The sequence below is a fragment of the Salvelinus fontinalis genome, chromosome 7, assembly GCF_029448725.1.
Source record: "Salvelinus fontinalis isolate EN_2023a chromosome 7, ASM2944872v1, whole genome shotgun sequence".
In the NCBI taxonomy this organism is placed as follows: Eukaryota; Metazoa; Chordata; class Actinopteri; order Salmoniformes; family Salmonidae; genus Salvelinus; species Salvelinus fontinalis.
In genome coordinates this window covers 19,521,642-19,541,677 of record NC_074671.1, presented here as the reverse complement: position 1 = coordinate 19,541,677, position 20,036 = coordinate 19,521,642, and the positions used below count along the sequence as shown (strand labels likewise).

At 39.7% G+C, this 20,036-nt stretch overlaps 2 protein-coding genes across 25 annotated transcripts in view; one reads left to right on the top strand and one right to left on the bottom strand.

Moving 5' to 3' along the window:
* Window positions 1-19,100, top strand: part of LOC129859167 (polypeptide N-acetylgalactosaminyltransferase 11-like) — a 70,001-nt gene extending 50,901 nt beyond the window's left edge. For all 3 annotated transcript variants that reach the window (XM_055928609.1, XM_055928611.1, XM_055928608.1), the window contains exons 11-12: window positions 12,933-13,070; window positions 13,424-19,100. In XM_055928609.1, coding sequence (XP_055784584.1) covers window positions 12,933-13,070; window positions 13,424-13,555 — 270 coding nt within the window. In that variant the 3' untranslated portion in view covers window positions 13,556-19,100. The remainder of the gene's footprint in view (window positions 1-12,932; window positions 13,071-13,423) is intronic.
* The window catches only part of LOC129859164 (histone-lysine N-methyltransferase 2C-like), a 216,761-nt gene continuing 215,196 nt past the window's right edge, over window positions 18,472-20,036 (bottom strand). For all 22 annotated transcript variants that reach the window (XM_055928584.1, XM_055928588.1, XM_055928590.1 and 19 more), the window contains one exon: window positions 18,472-19,935. In XM_055928584.1, coding sequence (XP_055784559.1) covers window positions 19,843-19,935 — 93 coding nt within the window. In that variant the 3' untranslated portion in view covers window positions 18,472-19,842. The remainder of the gene's footprint in view (window positions 19,936-20,036) is intronic.

Here is a 20,036-nt window from a genome sequence, read left to right as displayed (position 1 = left end):
ACAGGAAGGCAATTAAGGTCAGTTGTAAAAACTTAGGACACTAAAGAGGCCTTTCTACTGACTCTGAAAAACACCAAAAGAAAGATGCCCAGGGTCCCTGCTCATCTGCGTGAACGTGCTTTGGCCATGCTGAAAGGAGGCATAAGGACTACAGATGTGGCCAGGGCAATAAATTGCGATGTTCGTACTGTGAGATGCCTAAGACAGGGAGACCGAGCAGTGTCAGACCACTTGTGACAACACCTGCACAGCTCTGGAGAGAGACGTCATCAGAGCGCTCAACAGGACACTGTACTGTCTACACTCGGTTTGTTGTTTACATTAAATCAATTTTAATCCGAACTAAAGTTTTGTTACTAAGGATTCCACAACGCGGTTATTCTTTACGGCTAGGACTACAAGTTTGTGTTCCTTTTTTTGTTGTTGCGTGGATTCCCGCGAGTGCTAGCTGGCTGTACTACAGACACCTGTCGTCGTCGTGGGAAAGACTCATTGTTATCTTTTCTTAAATCAACTGGCTCTATACTGCAACCAATCTGGATACCAAGGAGATCCTGAGGGAAATCGATGAGTACCAACAGCTTTACGCTATGGAGAAACAACATACTCCTTCGTGGAAAGATCCGACCACCTCACAAAATAACTTTAACCCGCAAAAAAAAGAAAAACAGATTCATCTACAGACACGGACGATTTACTTACCATTGAGGTAGAGGCTAGTGCTCTGACTGGAATCCATGCAACACTGAAAAAGTTGTGTGAGGAGGTAGCAGGGCTGAGGGGGAGTTTGGAGTTCAGCCAGTGTGAAATTCTCAAGCTCCAAAGAGAAAACAAGACACTCACAGCCAAGGTAAAAATCCCCGATTCCAACATGGGTTGTCTACTCAGGGAAAACAGGGTGATGAAGGAGTCGCTACTAGACATACAAAGTTGTAGCATGAGTGAAAATCACTTTTTTCTAGTATTCCTGAGGACGCATCCAATAATCCAGAGGGCGCGATCAGAGAATTTATGAAATCCGCATTGACGCTTCCTATAGAGACTGTAAACAAGGTGGCTTTCCACCGAGTACACAGACTTGGAGCTCAGAGCGACAAGACCAAGGGTCCCCGACCGATCATTGCAAAATTTGAACACTACCAACAAAAGGAGCTGATCAAAAGCAGAGGAAGGGACCAAATTCGGTCTCAATGACCAATTTCCAAAGGAGATGAACGTCGTAAGAGACTGTATCCGGTACAAAGACAACAAAGGATGGATGATGGGCGTGCCTTTATCATTGTGGACAAACTCTTTATAGATGGACAGCTATTCCGAGACAGCTCCATAACACCGTGGCTGTACTAAATTCTACAGGAACTTCAGGTTACGAAAAAAAAGAAGGTATGGGAACTGTAAAATGATCTGAACATTATGAAGTGGATATGAACACACACACACATACGGACTTACACACACACCTGATCTCTCTCTCTTTTCTTTTCTCTCCCTCTCTCTATTGTCCAACTGTTTTATAATTTAATGTGTTTATTGTTTGTCTATCTTTTTTATGTATTTGTCTACAAGTTTTTATAAATGTTTACAACAAGCAAGGGGATGATATCAAATAGGGGCATAACATATTGTACAGAATATATTTGTACTGTAGTGAAGCCGTCTCTAGAGTAATGCAAGGTCTCTTTCATGATCATGTGAAACGTCAATTGCTATGGAAATGGTGGGATGTGTTTTTCAATTATGTTAAAGGTAATTATGATGCAACTATGATGGTGATACGATATGGATCACAATTATGAATATTAAGGCTATACGCACTGCATGTTACACACAGACACTCACATGCAAATTGGCAGAGTTATTATTTATTTGGACATCACACATTATAGTCTTACTCTTACACAGACATCATATACATCAACCTACTCAAATTTGTCTCAATTTTCTAACATCTGTGTCATTGGCAAACAGGCAAGGGAATAAAAAATATATTGCTAGAACCTATTTCTTGAATTCTAAATATCAGACTTTTGAAAGCTCAAGTTTTGACCTTCATACCTCTGATGGCAGTAACTTTACAAGCACTAATTATGGTACATTTAGCCTGAGAATAGTATCTAGTTATGGTAAGGGGTGAAATAAGTATAGCTAGTTATAATTGTAACGGTTTGGCAGATTATAAAAGATCAGTCTTTACATGGCAAAAAGAAAAGGAATATAACATATACTGTTTACAGGAAACTCACTCTACATCCTTAGATGAAGTTGCATGGAAAAAGGAATGGGGTGGTGAAATAATTTTCTGTCATGGACAAAAGAACTCAAAGGGTGGGATGATATTAATAAACAAAAATTTCAATCTGAATGTGCAAATAATCAGGAATGATTCGCAAGGAAGGTGGATCCTTTTGAATATGAAAGTGGACGAAAAAGAGATTTGGCTCATTCATCTATATGGTCCAAATCAGGAGGATCCACACTTCTTCGAAAACATTTATACCAATTTATTGAACTTACAGGCAACAAATGATCTAATCATTATGGTAGGAGACTATAACACAGTTTTAAGTACCTCAATGGACCGTAAAGGTAATGACTATACAAACTATCATCACCGTGCCCTTAAAACTTCTTAGGGCTGCAATCCCGTTAACGGGATCGATATGACAACAGCCAGTGAAAGTGCAGGGCGCCAAATTCAAACAACAGAAATCTCATAATAAAAATTCATCAAGCATACAAGTATTTCACACCATTTTAAAGATACACTTCTTGTTAATCCCACCACAGTGTCCGACTTTCAAAAAGGCTTTACAGCGAAAGCACCACAAACGATTATGTTAGGTCACCGCAAAATCACAGAAAAACACAGCCATTTTTCCAGCCAAAGAGAGGAGTCACAAAAAGCAGAAATAGAGATAAAATGAATCACTAACCTTTGATGATCTTCATCAGATGACACTCATAGGATTTCATGTTACACAATACATATATGTTTTGTTCGATAAAGTTCATATTTATATCCAAAAACCTCAGTTTACATTGGCGCCATGTTCAGAAATGCCTCCAAAATATCCAGAGAAATTGCAGAGAGCCACATCAAATAACAGAAATACTCATCATAAACTTTGATGAAAGATACATGTTTTACATAGAATTAAAGATAATTTTGTCCTTAATGCAACCGCTGTGTCAGATAAAAAAAACTTTACGGCAAAAGCACAATATTCAATCATCTGAAAAGAGCGTTCAGCCACAAAAGGAAGCCATACAGTTACCCGCCAAATTGTGGAGTCAACAAAAATCATAAATAGCATTATAAATCTTCGCTGATCTTCGTCGGAATGCACTCCCAAGACTCCCACTTCCATAAGAAATGTTTGTTTTGTTCGGTAATGTCCATCACTTATGTCCAAATAGCTATTTTTGTTAGCGTGTTTGGTAAACAAATCCAAAGTCACGAAGCGCGTTCACTAAAAGCAGACAAAATGTCAAAAAGTTCCGTAACAGTCAGTAGAAACATGAGACTTAATCAAGCTAGTCGTCTTGACTACTTTCTTGTCTCTTTCTCTCTTGCATCAAAGGTTAAAAAAGTTAATAGGAGACAGAATGCGATCGGATCATCATCTAATTGGCATTCACATAACTTCTAGATTTTCCACGTGGACGGAGATATTGGAAATTGAATCAAAGTTTACTGGAGGACAACTTATTTTTAGCTAAGACAAAATAACTCAGTAAATCCCCTTAATGTTTGGGCTACCTTTAAATGTACCTTCAGGGGTCATTCAATTCAATATTCATCAATAATAAAAAGCAGTATCTGGATAAAGTAACAAGACTAACAAGGGAAATCCATGAACTAATAGTACAGGTAGATAGCAATAAAAATGATACTACAGAGATACAAAATAAGTTAGAGGAAAACAAAAAGAACTTGAGGAACTTATTCAAGAAAGATCTAATTTAATCTATTACAAAAATAAAGCACTAATATAATCTATTACAAAAATAAAGCAAACTGGATGGAATATGGAGAAAAATGCACAAATTTCTTCCTGAATCTCCAATACAGGAATGCTAACAAAAAGAATTTGCAGAAACTCGTTACTGAAGACTGAGTCATCTATGATTCTCCGAATTATATTTTAAAAGAGGAAACTAATTATTTTATCTTATCTTCTCCCACTGAATGAAGATTACGGTAAGGAATTCTTTCCAAATAATATACAAATAATAGAAAAAATAGAAAATGAACAAATGTACAGAAAGATCAGTGTGAAGAAATAATAGAACATCATGAAACATAAGAAGCCAGGAATGGTATTTATAGCGGATTTTGAAAAGGCATTTGATCAAGTAATACAGGATTTTATTTATAAATGCATGGATATTTTTCAATATGTGTAAAAAATTATGTATAGCGACCCCAGGTGTAAAGTAGTAAATAATGGCTACTCTCTACAGAGAGTTTTGAATTGTCAAGAGGAGTTAAAAAAGGGTGTCCGCTGTCTATCTATTCGGTATGGCCATCAATGCTAGCTATTCAAATCAGATTCAATAACAACATTAGAGGATTAGAAATCCAAGGCGTCCATGTATGCCGATGACTCAAGTTTTATGTTAAGTCCGCAAGCTACATCCCTGCAATGTCTCATTAAAGATCTAGATAACTTTTCTGTACTCTCTGGACTAAAACCTAATTATGATAAGTGTACAATATTACGTATTGGATCCTTAAAAAACGTCTTATTGCTGAAGGGGCAGTATTGAGTAGCTTGGATGAAAGGTGCACAGAGTAAACGGCCTGCTCCTATGTCATAGTTGCTAATATATGCATATTATATTATAGATAGAAAACACTCTGAAGTCACTAAAACTGTTTGAATTATGTCTGTGAGTATAACAGAACTCATATGGCAGGCAAAAACCTGAGAAGTTCCACTTCCTGTTTGGATATTTTCTGGGGGTGCCAGATTTTCAACCAAGGTCTCATTGAAAATACAGCGAGATATGGATGGGTTTTCACTTCCTACGGCTTCCACTAGAACTTAGTCTGATGACTCGCTAATGTGAAGGGGGGCCGAAGGAGACAGGAATGAGCAATCACTTCCATGAGGTGCCCACGCATTGAACTGGCGCGTTCACGTGAGAGTGAGCTCCGTTCCATCGGTCAATTAAAGTCGATGTAATTCTCCGGTTGGAACGTTATTCAAGATGTATGTTAACAACATTCTAAAAATTGATTCAGTACATCGTTTGACATGTTTCTACTGACTGTAATGGAACTTTTGGACATTTCGTCACGTTATAGTGGACGCGCTTTGAGACTTTGATTAGGGAGTTTGGTAAACAATTCGAAAGTAGCTAATTGGACATAAATAACGGACATTATCGAAGAAATCAAGCATTTATTGTGGACCTGGGATTCCTAGGACTGCATTCTGATGAAGTTCATCAAAGGTAAGGAAACATTTATCATGTATTTTCTGGTTTCTGTTGAGTCCAACATGGCGGCTAATTTGGCTATTGTTCTGAGCTCCGTCTCAGATTATTGCATGGTTTATTTTTCCGTAATTAAAAAATAAATAATCTGACACAGCGGTTGCATTGAGAGGTATATCTATAATTCCATGTGTATGATGAGTATTTCTGTTGAATCACTTGATGTTTTTGCAACTAGTGAATCTAACGTGCCAATGTAAACTCAGATTTTTTTATATAAATATGAACTTTATCAAACAAAACAGGCATGTATTGTGTAACATGAAGTCCTATGAGTGTCATCTGATGAAGATAATCAAAGGTTAGTGATTAACTTTATCTCTTTCTGTTTTTTTGTGAAAGCTATCTTTCGCTGGAAAAATGGCTGTGTTTATTGTGGTTTTGTGGTGACCTAACATAATCGTTTGTAGTGCTTTCGCTGAAAAGCCTATTTGAAATCGGACACTTTGGTGGGATTAACAACAAGATTACCTTTAAAATTATTTAAGACATCTATGTCTGAGGAATTTTTATTATGAGATTTCTGTTTTTTGAATTTGGCGCCATGCACTGTCACTAGCTGTTATCATATCATCCCGGTGACGGGATTGCAGCCATAAGAAGTAAAAAAAAATAAAAAAAAATACAACTTTTACATTACCTTGCAGTTTACCTATAAATGGGCTGATGGTGAAGTAGACATACTTGGTATTCATATCACAAAATATATAAATAAGCTCTCCACAATGAATTTCAATAGAAAACTTTTAAAAATAGACAAGATCCTGCAACCAAGGAGAGTTAAATACCTGTCTATTTATGGAAAAATTACCCATATTAACAACTGAGATATGACTAAGTATACTCACTTACTTATGGCACTGCCTACTCCTGATTTGTTTTTCAAATCATATGAGCAAAAAATATTTCGCTTTATTTGGGATGCTAAACCAGACAAAATAAAACGAGCCTATCTATATAATGAATATGAACTGGGTGGGTTGAGATTATTAAATATAAAAGTACTAAACCTCTCTAAAAGCTTCACTCATTCAAAAGTTTTATTTGAAACCTAAATGGTTCTCAAGTAGATTAATAAGAAAAGCGCATCCATTGTTTAAAATTAGTTTTTTTGCCTTTGTGCAGATTGCCATGTCTCATTTTCGATTAATTGAAAATGATACTTTTTTCGAACAAGCATTGCAGAGCTGGCTACAATTTAAATTTCCTCACCCTAAAAAGATAGAACAAATATTATGGCTTAACTCAAATGTGCTGGTTGATAAAATACCTGTATTTATGGGAAAGATGTTTGAAAAGGGTATTTTGTTCTTAAATGGTATTGTAAATTGTAATGGTAGAGTCATGGAGTTATCAGAATTGTACGGGAAGGTCTGCTCAATCCAAGAGTACAACCAATTGATTACAACATTGCCCCAAAAATGGAGGAGGCGGGTGGCAGCGGGAGGAGGTAGGGAACTGGTCTGTCTGCCCAATATAAAGGATCAAAACTGGCGGAGGAATAAAAATAGCATAAATAGGAAAGTATACCAGTTTCATTTGAGGACCAGGATGTTGACAACTGTGCCATACAGATTGCAAAATAGTTGGGAAGAGATTTCTGATGTACCGATTCCATGATACAGGGTGTATGAGTTGATATATAAAACAATGCAAGATTGAAGATTTCGTTCTTTTCAGCTAAAATTATTATATAGAATTCTTGTGGCATAAAATCATCTAAGGTCTGCAGATTTTGTTGTGAGGATACAGAATCAATAGACCATTTTATTTTGGTATTGCCCTCAGGTTCAGGAATGGCTGAAAATGCATAGCATTGATCTAAAATTGACCCTAGAAATTGTACTGTTAGGAGATTTGGAGAGACCGGGTCAGTCAATTACTAATACTCTTAGTAAAAGTATTTATCTAAAACACTTAATCTGTAGATTCTATTCAATTAGATAGATTGAAATTGTATGTTAAACATCACAGCATAGTTGAAAGATATGTGTTGCGTAGAATCACGAAGTGGGTGGCCAGCAGAGATAGATGGGATGGGCTGAGGGAAGCTGAGGGTGGCCAGCAGAGATAGATGGGATGGGCTGAGGGGTGGTATGTGCAATTGGAGACAAGTGGGAGTGGAGTTGCTGTGTGAGAGAGAGGATGGTCAAAATATAAAGGGGAAAAAAGTACATTTGAATGACACTAAGTGGCAGTGTTTTTACAACTAATGCCGATGCCGTGCAGGTGTTTGTACACATGCATATACACACCCTCTCATTCAAATATACACATATAAGAACACACACATTCATGTAATAGTGCCAGACATGCACACAAACATATAAAGTAGGCATTGCTGTTATGATTTCAGTTGTCCTTGATGTCCTTTGTTTTTTTAAATTTATTTATTATGATTTTGCATTGTTGTTTGCTGTTTTATTCTGTCTTTCTTTTTTCTCTTTAGTTCATTCTCTTGGTTGTTGATGCATTGGGGGGTTCTTGGGGGTGGGGAATGGAATTAATTTTAGTCTTTCATTTTTTTCTTCTGGGGGGGGGGGGCTGTGGAAGGGGTCTTGAATGGTTGAGGGACAGCTATTGGTGAACTGTGGGGGGGATCTTGGAGGGTTTGGGTTTCACAAGGTTGTGATCATGAAAAAGGAAACTGACATTTTATATCACTATCATGCACACGCACTCTCACACATAAGGATGGCTCTGTTGCGGAAAGACTGATGCATGTTTGATAGTGTCTTGATGCTGTATTGTTTGTCCTTCATGTTCTAATACTTTAATGTTACCCCTTGTGTTTTTTGTAATAAATAAATAAAAATGTTAAATAAAAAATAAAAAAACCTGCACAGGATCGGTACACCCGAACATCACACCTGCGGGACAGGTACAGAATGGCAACAACAACTGCCCGAGTTGCACAATCCCTCCATCACTGCTCAGAATGTCCACAATAGGCTGAGAGAGGCTGTACTGAGGGCTTGTAGGCCTGTTGTAAGGCAGGTCCTCACCAGACATCACCGGCAACAATGTCGCCTATGTGCACAAACCCATCGTCACTGGACCAGACAGGACTGGCAAAAAGTGCTCTTCATGGACGAGTCGCGATTTTGTCTCACCAGGGGTGATTGTCGGATTCGCGTTTATCGTTGAAGGAATGAGCGTTACACCGAGGCCTGTACTCTGGAGTGGGATTGACTTGGAGGTGGAGGGTCCGTCATAGCATCATCGGACTGAGCTTGTTGTCATTGCAGGCAATCTCAACGTTGTGCGTTACAGGGAAGACATCATCCTCCCTCATTTAGTACCTCTCCAGCATGACAATGCCACCAGCTATACTGCTCGTTCTGTGCGTGATTTCCTGCAAGACAGGAATGTCAGTGTTCTGCCATGGCCAGCGAAGAGCTCAATCCCATTGAGCTCGTCTGGGACCTGTTGGATCCGAGGGTGAGGGCTAGGGCCTATCCCCCCCAGAAATGTCCGGGAACTTGCAGGTGCCTTGGTGGAAGAGTGGGGTAACATCTCACAGCAAGAACTGATAAATCTGGTGCAGTCCATGAGGAGGAGATGCAGTACTTAATGCAACTGGTGGCCACAACAGATACTGACTGTTACCTTTGACCCCCCCCCCCCCCTTTTTTGTTCAGGGACACATTATTCCATTTCTGTTAGTCAATTGCCTGTGGAACTTGTTCAGTTTGTCTTGAATTATGTTCATACAAATATTTACACATGTTAAGTTTGCTGAAAATAAACAGCTGACAGTGAGGACATTTTCTTTTGCTGAGTTTATGTAGAAGCACTTTTGGCAGAGATAACAGCGGAGTCTATCTGGGTAAACCTGGATTGTACAATATTTGCACATTCTCTATTTTAAATTCTTCAAGCTCTCAAGTTGATCATCGCTAGACTGCCATTTGCAGGTTTTCCCATAGATTTTCATACAGATCAGTCAAAACTGTAATTCAGGAACAGTTTACATATGTTTAAGTTTAAGTTTACATATGCCAAATACATTTAAACTCAGTTTTTCACAATTCCTGACATTGAAATCCTAGTGAAAATTCCCTGTCTTAGGTCAGTTAGGATCAACACTTCATTTTAAGAATGTGAAATGTCAGAATAATAGTAGAGAATGATTTATTTATTTCATCACATTCCCAGTGGGTCAGAAGTTTACATGCACTCAATTAGTATTTGGTAACATTGCCTTTAAATTGTTTAACTTGGGTCAAACCTTTCGGGTAGCCTTCCACAATAAGTTGGGTGAATTTTGGCCCATTCCCCCTAACAGAGCTGGTGTAACTGCGTCATGTTTGTAGGCCTCCTTGCTCGCGCACACTTTTTCAGTACTGCCCACACATTTTCTTCAGGATTGAGGTCCGGGCTTTGTGATGGCCACTCCAATACCTTGACTTTGTTGTCCTTAAGCCATTTTGCCACAACTTTGGAAGTATGCTTGGGGTCATTGTCCATTTGGAAGACCCATTTGCGACTAAGCTTTAACTTCCTGACTGAGTCCTGAGGTGTTGCTTCGATATATCCACAATTTTCGTTCTCATGATGCCATCTATTTTGTGAAGTGCACCAGTCCCTCCTGCAGCAAAGCCCACAATATGATGCTGCCAACCCGTGCTTCACAGCTGGGATGGTGTTCTTCAGCTTGCAAGCCTCCCCCTTTTTTCTCCAAACATAACGGTGGTCATTATGGCCAAACAGTTCTATTTTTGTTTCATCACATTTCTCCAAAAAGTACAATCTTTGTCCCCATGTGCAGTTGCAAACCATAGTCTGGCTTTTTATGTCGGTTTTGGAGCAATGGCTTCTTCCTTTCTGAGCGGCCTTTCAGGTTATGTTGATATAGGACTCGTTTTAGTGTGGATATAGATGCTTTTGTATCTGTTTCCTCCAGCATCTTCACAAGGTCCTTTGCTGTTGTTCTGGGATTGATATGCACTTTTCGCACCAAAGTACGTTCATCTCTAGGAGACAGAACGCGTCTCCTTCCTGAGTGGTATGATGGCTGTGTGGTCCCATGATGTTTATACTTGCGTACTTTTGTTTGTATAGATGAACGTGGTACCTACAGGCGTTTGACAATTGCTCCCAAGGATGAACCAGACCCGTGGAGGTCTACCATTTTCTTTCTGAGGTCTTGGCTGATTTCATTTGATTTTTCCATGATGTCAAGCATATGGCACTGAGTTTGAAGGAAGGCCTTGAAAAACATCCACAGGTACACCTCCAATTGACTCAAATGATGTCAATTAGCCTATCAGAAGCTTCTAAAGCCATGACATCATTTTCTGGAATTTTACAAGCTGTTTAACTTCTTATGGCTGCATCCCGCTACCGGGATCGATATGATAACAGCCAGTGAAAGTGCAGGGTGCCAAATTCAAACAGAAATATCATAATTAAAATTCCTCAAACATTCATGTGTCTTATATCATTTTAAAGGTAATCTTCTTGTTAATCCCACCAAAGTGTCCGATTTCAAATATGCTTCTCAGCGAAAGCACTACAAACGATTATGTTAGGTCACCACCAAACCACAATAAGCACAGCCATTTTTCCAGCGAAAGATAGCAGTCAGAAAAAGCAGAAAGAGATAAAATGAATCACTAACTTTTGATTATCTTCATCAGATGACACATAGGGCTTCATGTTACACAACACATGCATGTTTTGTTTGATAAAGTTCATATTTATAACAAAAAATCTGAGTTTACATTGGCGCGTTACATTCACTAGTTCCAAAAACATCAAGTGATTTTGCATAGCCACATCGTTTCAACAGAAATACTCAAGCAAATCATGCAATAATCTGAGACGGAGCTCAGAACAATAGCCAAATTAGCGGCCATGTTGGGGTCAACAGAAACCAGAAAATACATGATAAATGTTTCCTTACCTTTGATGAACTTCATCAGAATGCAGTCCTAGGAATCCCAGGTCCACAATAAATGCTTGATTTGTTCGATAATGTCCGTTATTTATGTCCAATTAGCTACTTTGGTTAGCGCTTTTGGTAAACAATTCCAAAGTCACAAATCGCGTCCACTATAACGTGACAATGTCCAAAAGTTCCGTAACAGTCAGTAGAAACATGTCAAACGATGTACTGAATCAATCTTTAGAATGTTGTTAACATACATCTTGAATAACGTTCCAACCGGAGAATTAGATTGACTTCAGAAGAGCGGTGGAACGGAGGTCCTCCTCATATGTGAACGCATGGTCAGCTCGTGGCAGACCTGACTAATTCCTGTCTCCTTCGGCCCCCCTTCACATTAGTCATCAGACAAAGTTCTATTGACTGTTGACATCTAGTGGAAGCCGTAGGAAGTGAAAACTCATCAATATCTCGCTGTAATTTCAATGAGAGCTTGGTTGAATATCTGCCACCTCAGAAAAAATTCTAACAGGAAGTGGAACTTCTCAGGTTTTTGCCTGCCATATGAGTTCTGTTATACTCACAGACATAATTAAAACAGTTTTAGAAACTTCAGAGTGTTTTCTATCCAACACGAATAATAAATATGCATATATTAGCAACTGGGACTGAGGAGCAGGCAGTTTACTAATCGGCACCTCTGTACACCTTTCATCCAAGCTACTCAATACTGCCCCTGCAGCCATAAGAAGTTAAAGGCACAGTCAACTTGTGACCCACTGGAATACAGTGAATTAATCTGTCTGTAAACAATTGTTGGAAAAATTACTTGTGTCATGCACAAAGACTTGCCAAAACTATAGTTTGTTAACAAGAAATTTGTGGAGTGGTTGAAAAATGACTTTTAATGACTCCAACCTAAGTGTATGTAAACTGCCGACTTCAACTGTAGATTTGGCCTTGTTTTTAAGGTTATTGTTCTGCTGTGAAAGGTGAATTAATCTCCCAGTGTCTGGTGGAAAGCAGACTGAACCAGGTTTTCCCCTAAGATTTTGCCTATGCTTGAAAATATGGAGTAGATTATTGTTTTTTTGTATAGGCGCCCTTCTTTGCGAGGCATTGGAAAACCTCCCTGGTCTTTGTGGTTGAATCTGTGTTTGAAATTCACTGAGGGACCTTACAGATAATTGTATGGGTGGGGTACAGAAATGAGGTAGTCATTAATAAATTATACTCAACACTATTATTGCACACAGTGAGTCCATGCAACTTGTTAATCAAATTCTTTACTCCTAGGCTTTTTTAGGCTAACAAAGGGGTTGAATAGTTTTGGTTAACATTTTGAAAAATATAATTCCACTTTGACATGGGATTTTGTGTGTCACTGGCCTACACAATCTAAATTTGGGCTGTAATGCAACAAAATGCGGGTGAATACTTTTTTTAGGCGCTGTACAGTATAGAATTTTAACTGTACACTATATAATCCATCGGCCTTTCTTTCTCACTCACCCACTTTTTCTGCCCCTCCCTCCCTTAGGAGTGGGCCTATGATGAGGAGCAGGAGTTGATCCTGACTGGCCTGCTGTGTCTGGACATGTCCGAAATCCGCTCGTCTGACCCGCCCCGTCTCATGAAGTGTCACGGCTCAGGAGGCTCCCAGCAGTGGACCCTGGGGGTGAGTTAACTAGACCCCCTGCCCTCACTCAACCACACTGTTGCTGAATCAAATTGTCCCCATATCTGTATAGACAGATAAGACTATAGTAATGACTGCTACCACCACCAGACCAGTACTAATACTACAGTATTACTGTGGTTTTTATACTGGCTGGTACCACGGGGCATCATGATGATGGCAAGAAGGGCAACTTCTACTCGACCACCACCAGTTGGCTCTGGGCTAACCTTTTTATTAGGTACAGTAATGCTGTGTTGGAATCAGTAGAAAATCCTTATATAAAGTCTCCAATGGCTTTCCCTCCATTCTCTATGTAACACATGGCCCCCTCTTTCTCCAACCATCTCCAGAAGAGCAACCGGCTATATCAAGTCTCAGTGGGCCAATGCCTGGCCGTGGTCGACACAATCAGCCCCAAGGGATACGTTGCCATGGCGATCTGTGATGGCTCTCAGTCCCAGCAGTGGCAGTTGGAGGGCTGATACGCCGCGACTAGTAACGTTCCAGACATTGACTGCCCCCCTCTGGATGGAGGGGGGAATACTGCACGCTGCTGCTGTGACAAGGAAAGGGGGATGGAACTAATTATACGGACTGTGTTCTTGGAGAATGAATGCTGTTTGTCTTCAGAACTGGTTCCAGCCTCCCTGAAGTGCACAGAGTGAGTACACTGTAGTCTCAACCGCATTTGTATGACTTCCCCTCTTGGAAATTAGTACTCCATTTTTTTCCCCTGAGAACAATTCCTTGTCATGTGTTAGAATGTGTCATGCAAGTGATTTAAAAAAGAAAAAGAAAGTACAATCATGTTTAAATGAATTTTATCCAATTTGCACAGCAGTCTTGCATTAGACAATTAATATTGTGTAAGTCCCAAAAAGGTGTTAACTAAGAACTTTGGACTACCGGTATTAGGACCCTGGTTTTAGTGTAATTTTATTCTGTACTTATTACAATCTGTTATTAAAGTGGAATTGGCAGCGTTTTAACTACTTTTCAGATATGAAACAGACAACTTCATAAAGGTTTATGACTGAAAATTCCATGACGTACAGTAAGCCATTGTTGGCAGAATAGCTGGATGCAGTTCAATATAATTCACCAATACCAGAAATATTGCTATCAGATTGTAAATCACAGCTGGCCTGCTACACTATAGTTTGCTGCAAAAATAACTAAGGCTGGGAATGTCAATACAATCAAACTAGCAATGATCAGAAGTCAGTCATAACGTGGCTAATAGGCTAGAGTATCTATTTATTTAGCAAGCTAAAAACACAGAGCCTAACATTGGGAAGATGTCATGCCATTGGAGGAGTGGGTGAGTGACCCATTGTTGCCATGTTTGCAGTTTTACCGCCACTTTGAAAACGATGTTGTGGGTTTTTGGGCTAAGTTGCACTGTGGCTGCCATGGCTTTTCTCTTTAAAAAATATTTTTTCCTGAGACCTGCTGCTGACGGTCAGGCAGTGAGGCAGGCTGTTGCTGAGTGAGTGGTAGGGAGGACCAGAGGAGTGTGTGTGTTGAGAGCACTAGAGTTATTGGCTGAGTCACATGAGCAAGAGGAGAGCGAGCAGCACGTGCGCTCGTTGTGGCAACTTTTTACCAGTTGTAGGTAGGCTATGGAAACACCTTTTTTCCATAAAACATTAATGCGCTAGAACTGATGCAAATCAAGAAATAATGCACACAAAGCACTGGAAAAAGACTGGGCGCACTACATATATTCGCTCCGAGGTGGTTTAAACTGCATTCCAATGTTGACTGCTTAAAGACAACGGTATCAAGTGAAGTGCTTTATGCATGCTCAGTTCTTGGGTCTCAGGGGCTGCCCGGGTGGAAATTTGAAATGGAAGTTATGGAACGCCCTCACGTGGTTATTTTTACGGGGGAAAGTTCTCAATGAAACTGACAAGCTAAATGTAGAGAATTATACATTTGCTTCTGTTGGAGTGCCTGGACACAGCCGTGGTATATTGGCCATATATCACAAACTCCAGAGGAGCCTTATTGCTATTATAAACTGGTTACCAACGTAATTAGAACAGTAAAAATAAATGTTATGTCATACCCGTGGTATTCAGTCTGATATACCATGGATTTCAGCCAATCAGAATTCAGGGCTCAAACCACCCAGTTTATAATTACAATTAGAAACCTGGTTTGAGCCCTGAAAGCCGTGGTATATCAGACCATATACCACGGGTAAGACAAAATATTGGTGGTTATATAGCGGCTAACGGCTCTGCGTTGCATAAGAACAGCCCGTGGCCATATACCAAACCCCCTTGTGCGTTATTGCTTAATCCCAGCTGTCAAACGAGTTAAATCGACATCCATTGATCAATTCTGGCGAGTTCTTTTCTCTTGCCACATTAAAATTTTGTTCTAACGTCATTATGATATTCCTTAATTGGCTCAATAACAATATGGGGAAATGTTTTTTTGTATAGATATGGCAACTCCTCTTGCTGAAAAAAATGTAATTGCTACTCTTCAGGCCTTTTGAGTGGTCATTGGGCTAGAATTTTTTTTGTGACTTTTCCCCCCCGCATCGTTTTTTTGTGGTTAGGGATGCAGGTGTCATTTGGTAAGCAAGCATGAAATGTGAATCGCTTTGCGAGTTAGCTAGGCTGAGCTTGAACGGCTCCAGTTAGCATATCTCTTGCGTTCGTAAACTCGCTCTGGCTATCTACTCCAATTTCAGAGCACTCTTGTCTGAGTGTGCCATAGCGCAGAATAACTGAGGAATTTATGAACGAGCAGTCAGTAACAAAAAAAGAAGTCAGCAACACTTTAGATAACATAAACAGCATAACCAGCTCTGCTAGGGTGAGTAAATGGTCAGAGTGGTGTCTGGAAGTAGCAAGTTAGCCAACTTTAGCCAGTTAGCTTGGGTGCCGTTGTGAGGTCAGAAGCCTCGGATCAACCCTACTCCTCGGCCGGAGTGCCCAAAACACCCAGATCGCACTCGAGTGAATTTACAAACACACCCCTTGTTGATGTGCATAACTGAGTGAGAGCCTACCTTTTCATTATTGTTTGATCAATAGGACCGTGAAGTTCCCAAATGTAAGAGGACTCCCGTGGTATTTTAGTGCCGTCGGAAAGTATTCAGACACCTTGACTTCTTCCACATTCTGTTACATTACAGCCTTAATCTAATCCTCAGCAATCTACACAACCTACCCCATAACGACAAAGCGAAAACGAGTTGACATTTTTGCAAAAGTATTCAGACCCTTCGCTATGAGACTCGAAATTGAGCAATTAAATTGATTGGACATGATTTGGAAAGGCACACACCTGTCTATATAAGGTCCCACAGATGACCGTGCATGTCGGAATAAAAACCAAGCCATGAGGTCGAAGGAATTGTACGTAGAGCTCCAAGACAGGACTGTGTCAATGCACAGATCTGGGGAAGGGTACCCAAAAATGTCTGCAGCATTGAAGGACCCCAAGAACACAGTGGCCTCCATTATTCTTAAATGGAACAAGTTTGAAACCACCAATACTCTTCCTAGAGCTGGCCGCCCGGCCAAACGGGCGGGCAGCCAAGTCTCTTGCCTTGGTTTAAGTTACATTTTTATAGGGACATTGCACATTAATCAACGTTTCAGTAAAAGTGCCGGCTTTAGCCAGCCGGCTAATTTTCAACCGCAGTCCCTGGGCAGGTTATTAAAACAATTACAATACAGACAATCGATGAGCAGTGAGCACACGCAGAACAACATAGGACAAGCAAGGGAGGTGACCAAGAACCCGATGGTCACTCTGTGGAGCTGGGAGAACCTTCCAGGAGGACAACCATCTCTGCAGCACTCTACTAATCAGGTCTTTATGGTAGTGACCAGACGGAAGCCACTCCTCAGCCCGTTTGGAGTTTGCCAAAAGGCACCTAAAGAATTTCAGAACATGAGAAACAAGATTCTCTGGTCTGATGAAACCACGATTGAACTCTTTGGCCTGAATGCCAAGCGTCACATCTGTAGGAAAGCTGGCAGCATCATGCTGTGGGGATGTTTTTCAGCGGCAGGGACTGGGAGACTAGTCAGGATCGAGGCAAAGATGAACGGAGCAAAGTACAGAAAGATCCTTGATGAAAACCTGCTCCAGAGCACTCAGGACCTCAGACTGGGGTGAAGGTTCACCTTCCAACAGGACAACGACCCTAAGCACACAGACAAGACAACGCAGGAGTGGCTTCGGGACAAGTCTCAAAGCCTTGAACCCAAACAAACATCTCTGGAGAGACTTGAAAATAGCTGTTCTGAGAGGATTTAGAGGATCGGGAGAAACTCCACAAATGCAGGCATGCCAAGCTTGTAGCGTCATACCCAAGAAGACTCAGCTGTAATTGCTGCTTTAACAAAGTTAAGGGTCTGAATACTTATGTAAATGTGATACATTTTAGAATAAGGCTGTAACGTAACAAGGTGGAAAAAGTCAAGGGGTCTGAATACTTTCCGAAGGCACTGTACATATTTGCAGAAATCGATTCAAGTGTATTTTATGGCGTTTGGCAAATGCATTCTAAAGTCACGCTGTTGCTACTGCCTGTAAACACAGACCGGTCTGCGGAGACTCAGGTCCGGGACAAGACAGATTAGGTTTTATTTACTCTAGTGTCTAACTCTCTAAAAGCACAGCTGTTTCCCACTCTGTATTGCTATAGAATTTTCACAAATGCCTTACTATACGTCATTCCATGAATACGTGAAAATGTAAAACAAAAAAATCTTCCTGGGGGTGTATACGAACAGATTGTTACAATGCTGTCAGTTCCACTTGAATTACTATGACATACAGTATTTAATTTTATTTAGTGAAATTTTCTATTGTACAAATATTTATCACTGGAATTTTGTTTGAAGTTATGTTATTTGTCATACCCTTGAATTGTGCACGGCAACTTCTTTGAAACTTGATAGGCTAGACCAGGGCTTTCCAACCTTGGTCCTGGATAGCTACCATCCTGTAGGTGATTCCGCTCTTCAACCAGCTAATTATTAGAATCAGGTGTGCAAGATTAGGGTTGGAGAGCCTTGGGCTACACTGCATTAGCTGTACTTTATACTACATCAGGTTTATTGACCAAGAGATCAACATTGCGTGCAGTCTATGGAAATCATGTTGAATAGGGTAAGTGGAAATGCAGTGATAGTCTTCAATTTCCCAAAGTATATAGCAGTCTTGGATCATACTAGCCATCTGTTCTAGTGAGCTATGATTTTTTCCCCCCCTTATCCAAATGTACGCTGTGCAGTTGAGTAATTCTCTTGCAAATGAGACAACCAAATAAATGTTAATTGAAGTATGAACATGCCTTGTCTAATTTGCAATTGATTGACATTAAAGTTTGGTCCATTTCCTCCCAAAGTAGAGAAGTGGCAAATTTCAGATGTAAAATATTTTATTTTTTGTAAATTATCTGATTCCACAACCCATCACTCTGTATACTTTAAAAAACCTTCCATTTTTTTCTTCTTACATTAGATACTACTATACAGGACAAAGAAAAGACACATACTGTAAGAGATCTGAATATTGTACGAGGGAAAAGTATGTACAATTTGAAAACATACATGCCATGTACACAAATGAACTTCATTTCAAACTGGTCAGAAAAATGCAAGTACCAGATTGACTTTTGTGATTGAGTCAAGAAGTAAATCATATATTTTTTTTTTCTCAACTAGCCAGCACGTTTCTTATTCAAAAGAAATGTAAACACATTTTGTCAAAAGCATAATGGAGTCCCCTGCAACTGAAAGACATTTTTTAAACATGTGTCTGTTAATTAACTGCATGAGGTAAATCAGACTACTGTGCGTATGATACAGTTAAAGAAGCTAACCGATGGTGTGGGTGGTTTCCAACCTAAATTCACAGTTCTCTAATTCTACGTTCAAATCTGATAAACTAAGGGTTAGGATGTAACAGTCTCTGATTGGTGCTCTGTGCAATTCTTAGATTGCGCGTGACAATGCAACTACATTCTAAATAAAACAAAAATACTCTGGACTTTTGCACAATGATATCCTTCTTAAATACTTTTTTTTGTTGAAAAAAAAACCTAAAGAATCATCCAAACAGCCATGAAGCTAAGGTAGCGTTTGGCTGTCTTTTACAGATATTTACACATTGTATATAGCAACACGTTCTGATTAGACTGGGCTGCAGTTTGCCGGTGACTCTTTCTCCTCATTTAAAAAAATAACTTCATTTGATAATAAATACGAAAAAAATCTCTTATTTTACATAAATCAAAAACAAACTGACTCATGGAATCAAGTATTTAACAATTTTTTTGTTTTTAGTGCAAGTTAATTATCCCTTAGCTTTGTCCCTAAGGAAGTCCTCTCTGTACATTCCTTGTTCAGTGGCGTCTACATTTCTGTAACTATATATGTATATATTTCTTAATCCGGAGGACCTGCCTCTCTAACTAAGTAAGGCGGTGGCCAGTACAAAACTCTCCTGGTCAACTGGTGAATTCTACCCCAGCCCCAATCTCCTCACACTTTTTAATATTAACAAAAATCCATCTCTACTCTTTTTTGCAGTGAAAGACTCAGCTCACTGCCTTAATAAAAATAGTCTTTCTGCCTTTTGATTCCTCTAACAGTTCTGCGGTCAGTCTCTTCCCCCGATTAAATTGTTTAAAAAAAAAAAGTAATAGCATATCAACCAACAAGCCTATAAGGAATGCACGTGTGTGTGTAATTTTAAAGTGTCGTTGCCCGTCTTTTGCCGCAACTCTGTTCTAGTTCATCCATTTCCGACAGTTAACTGCACCACAGTGGCAAGGGATCTTATGCTGGTCGTCCTCCAGGTCAAATTTGTAGTCGTAACACAGCTAAGAGGGAGAGAGAGAAATCAGTTCAATCCAGCTCTATCGACATGCAAAACTTTGATAAAGATATCTATGCATGCTTGATATGACGAGACCATTGTTAT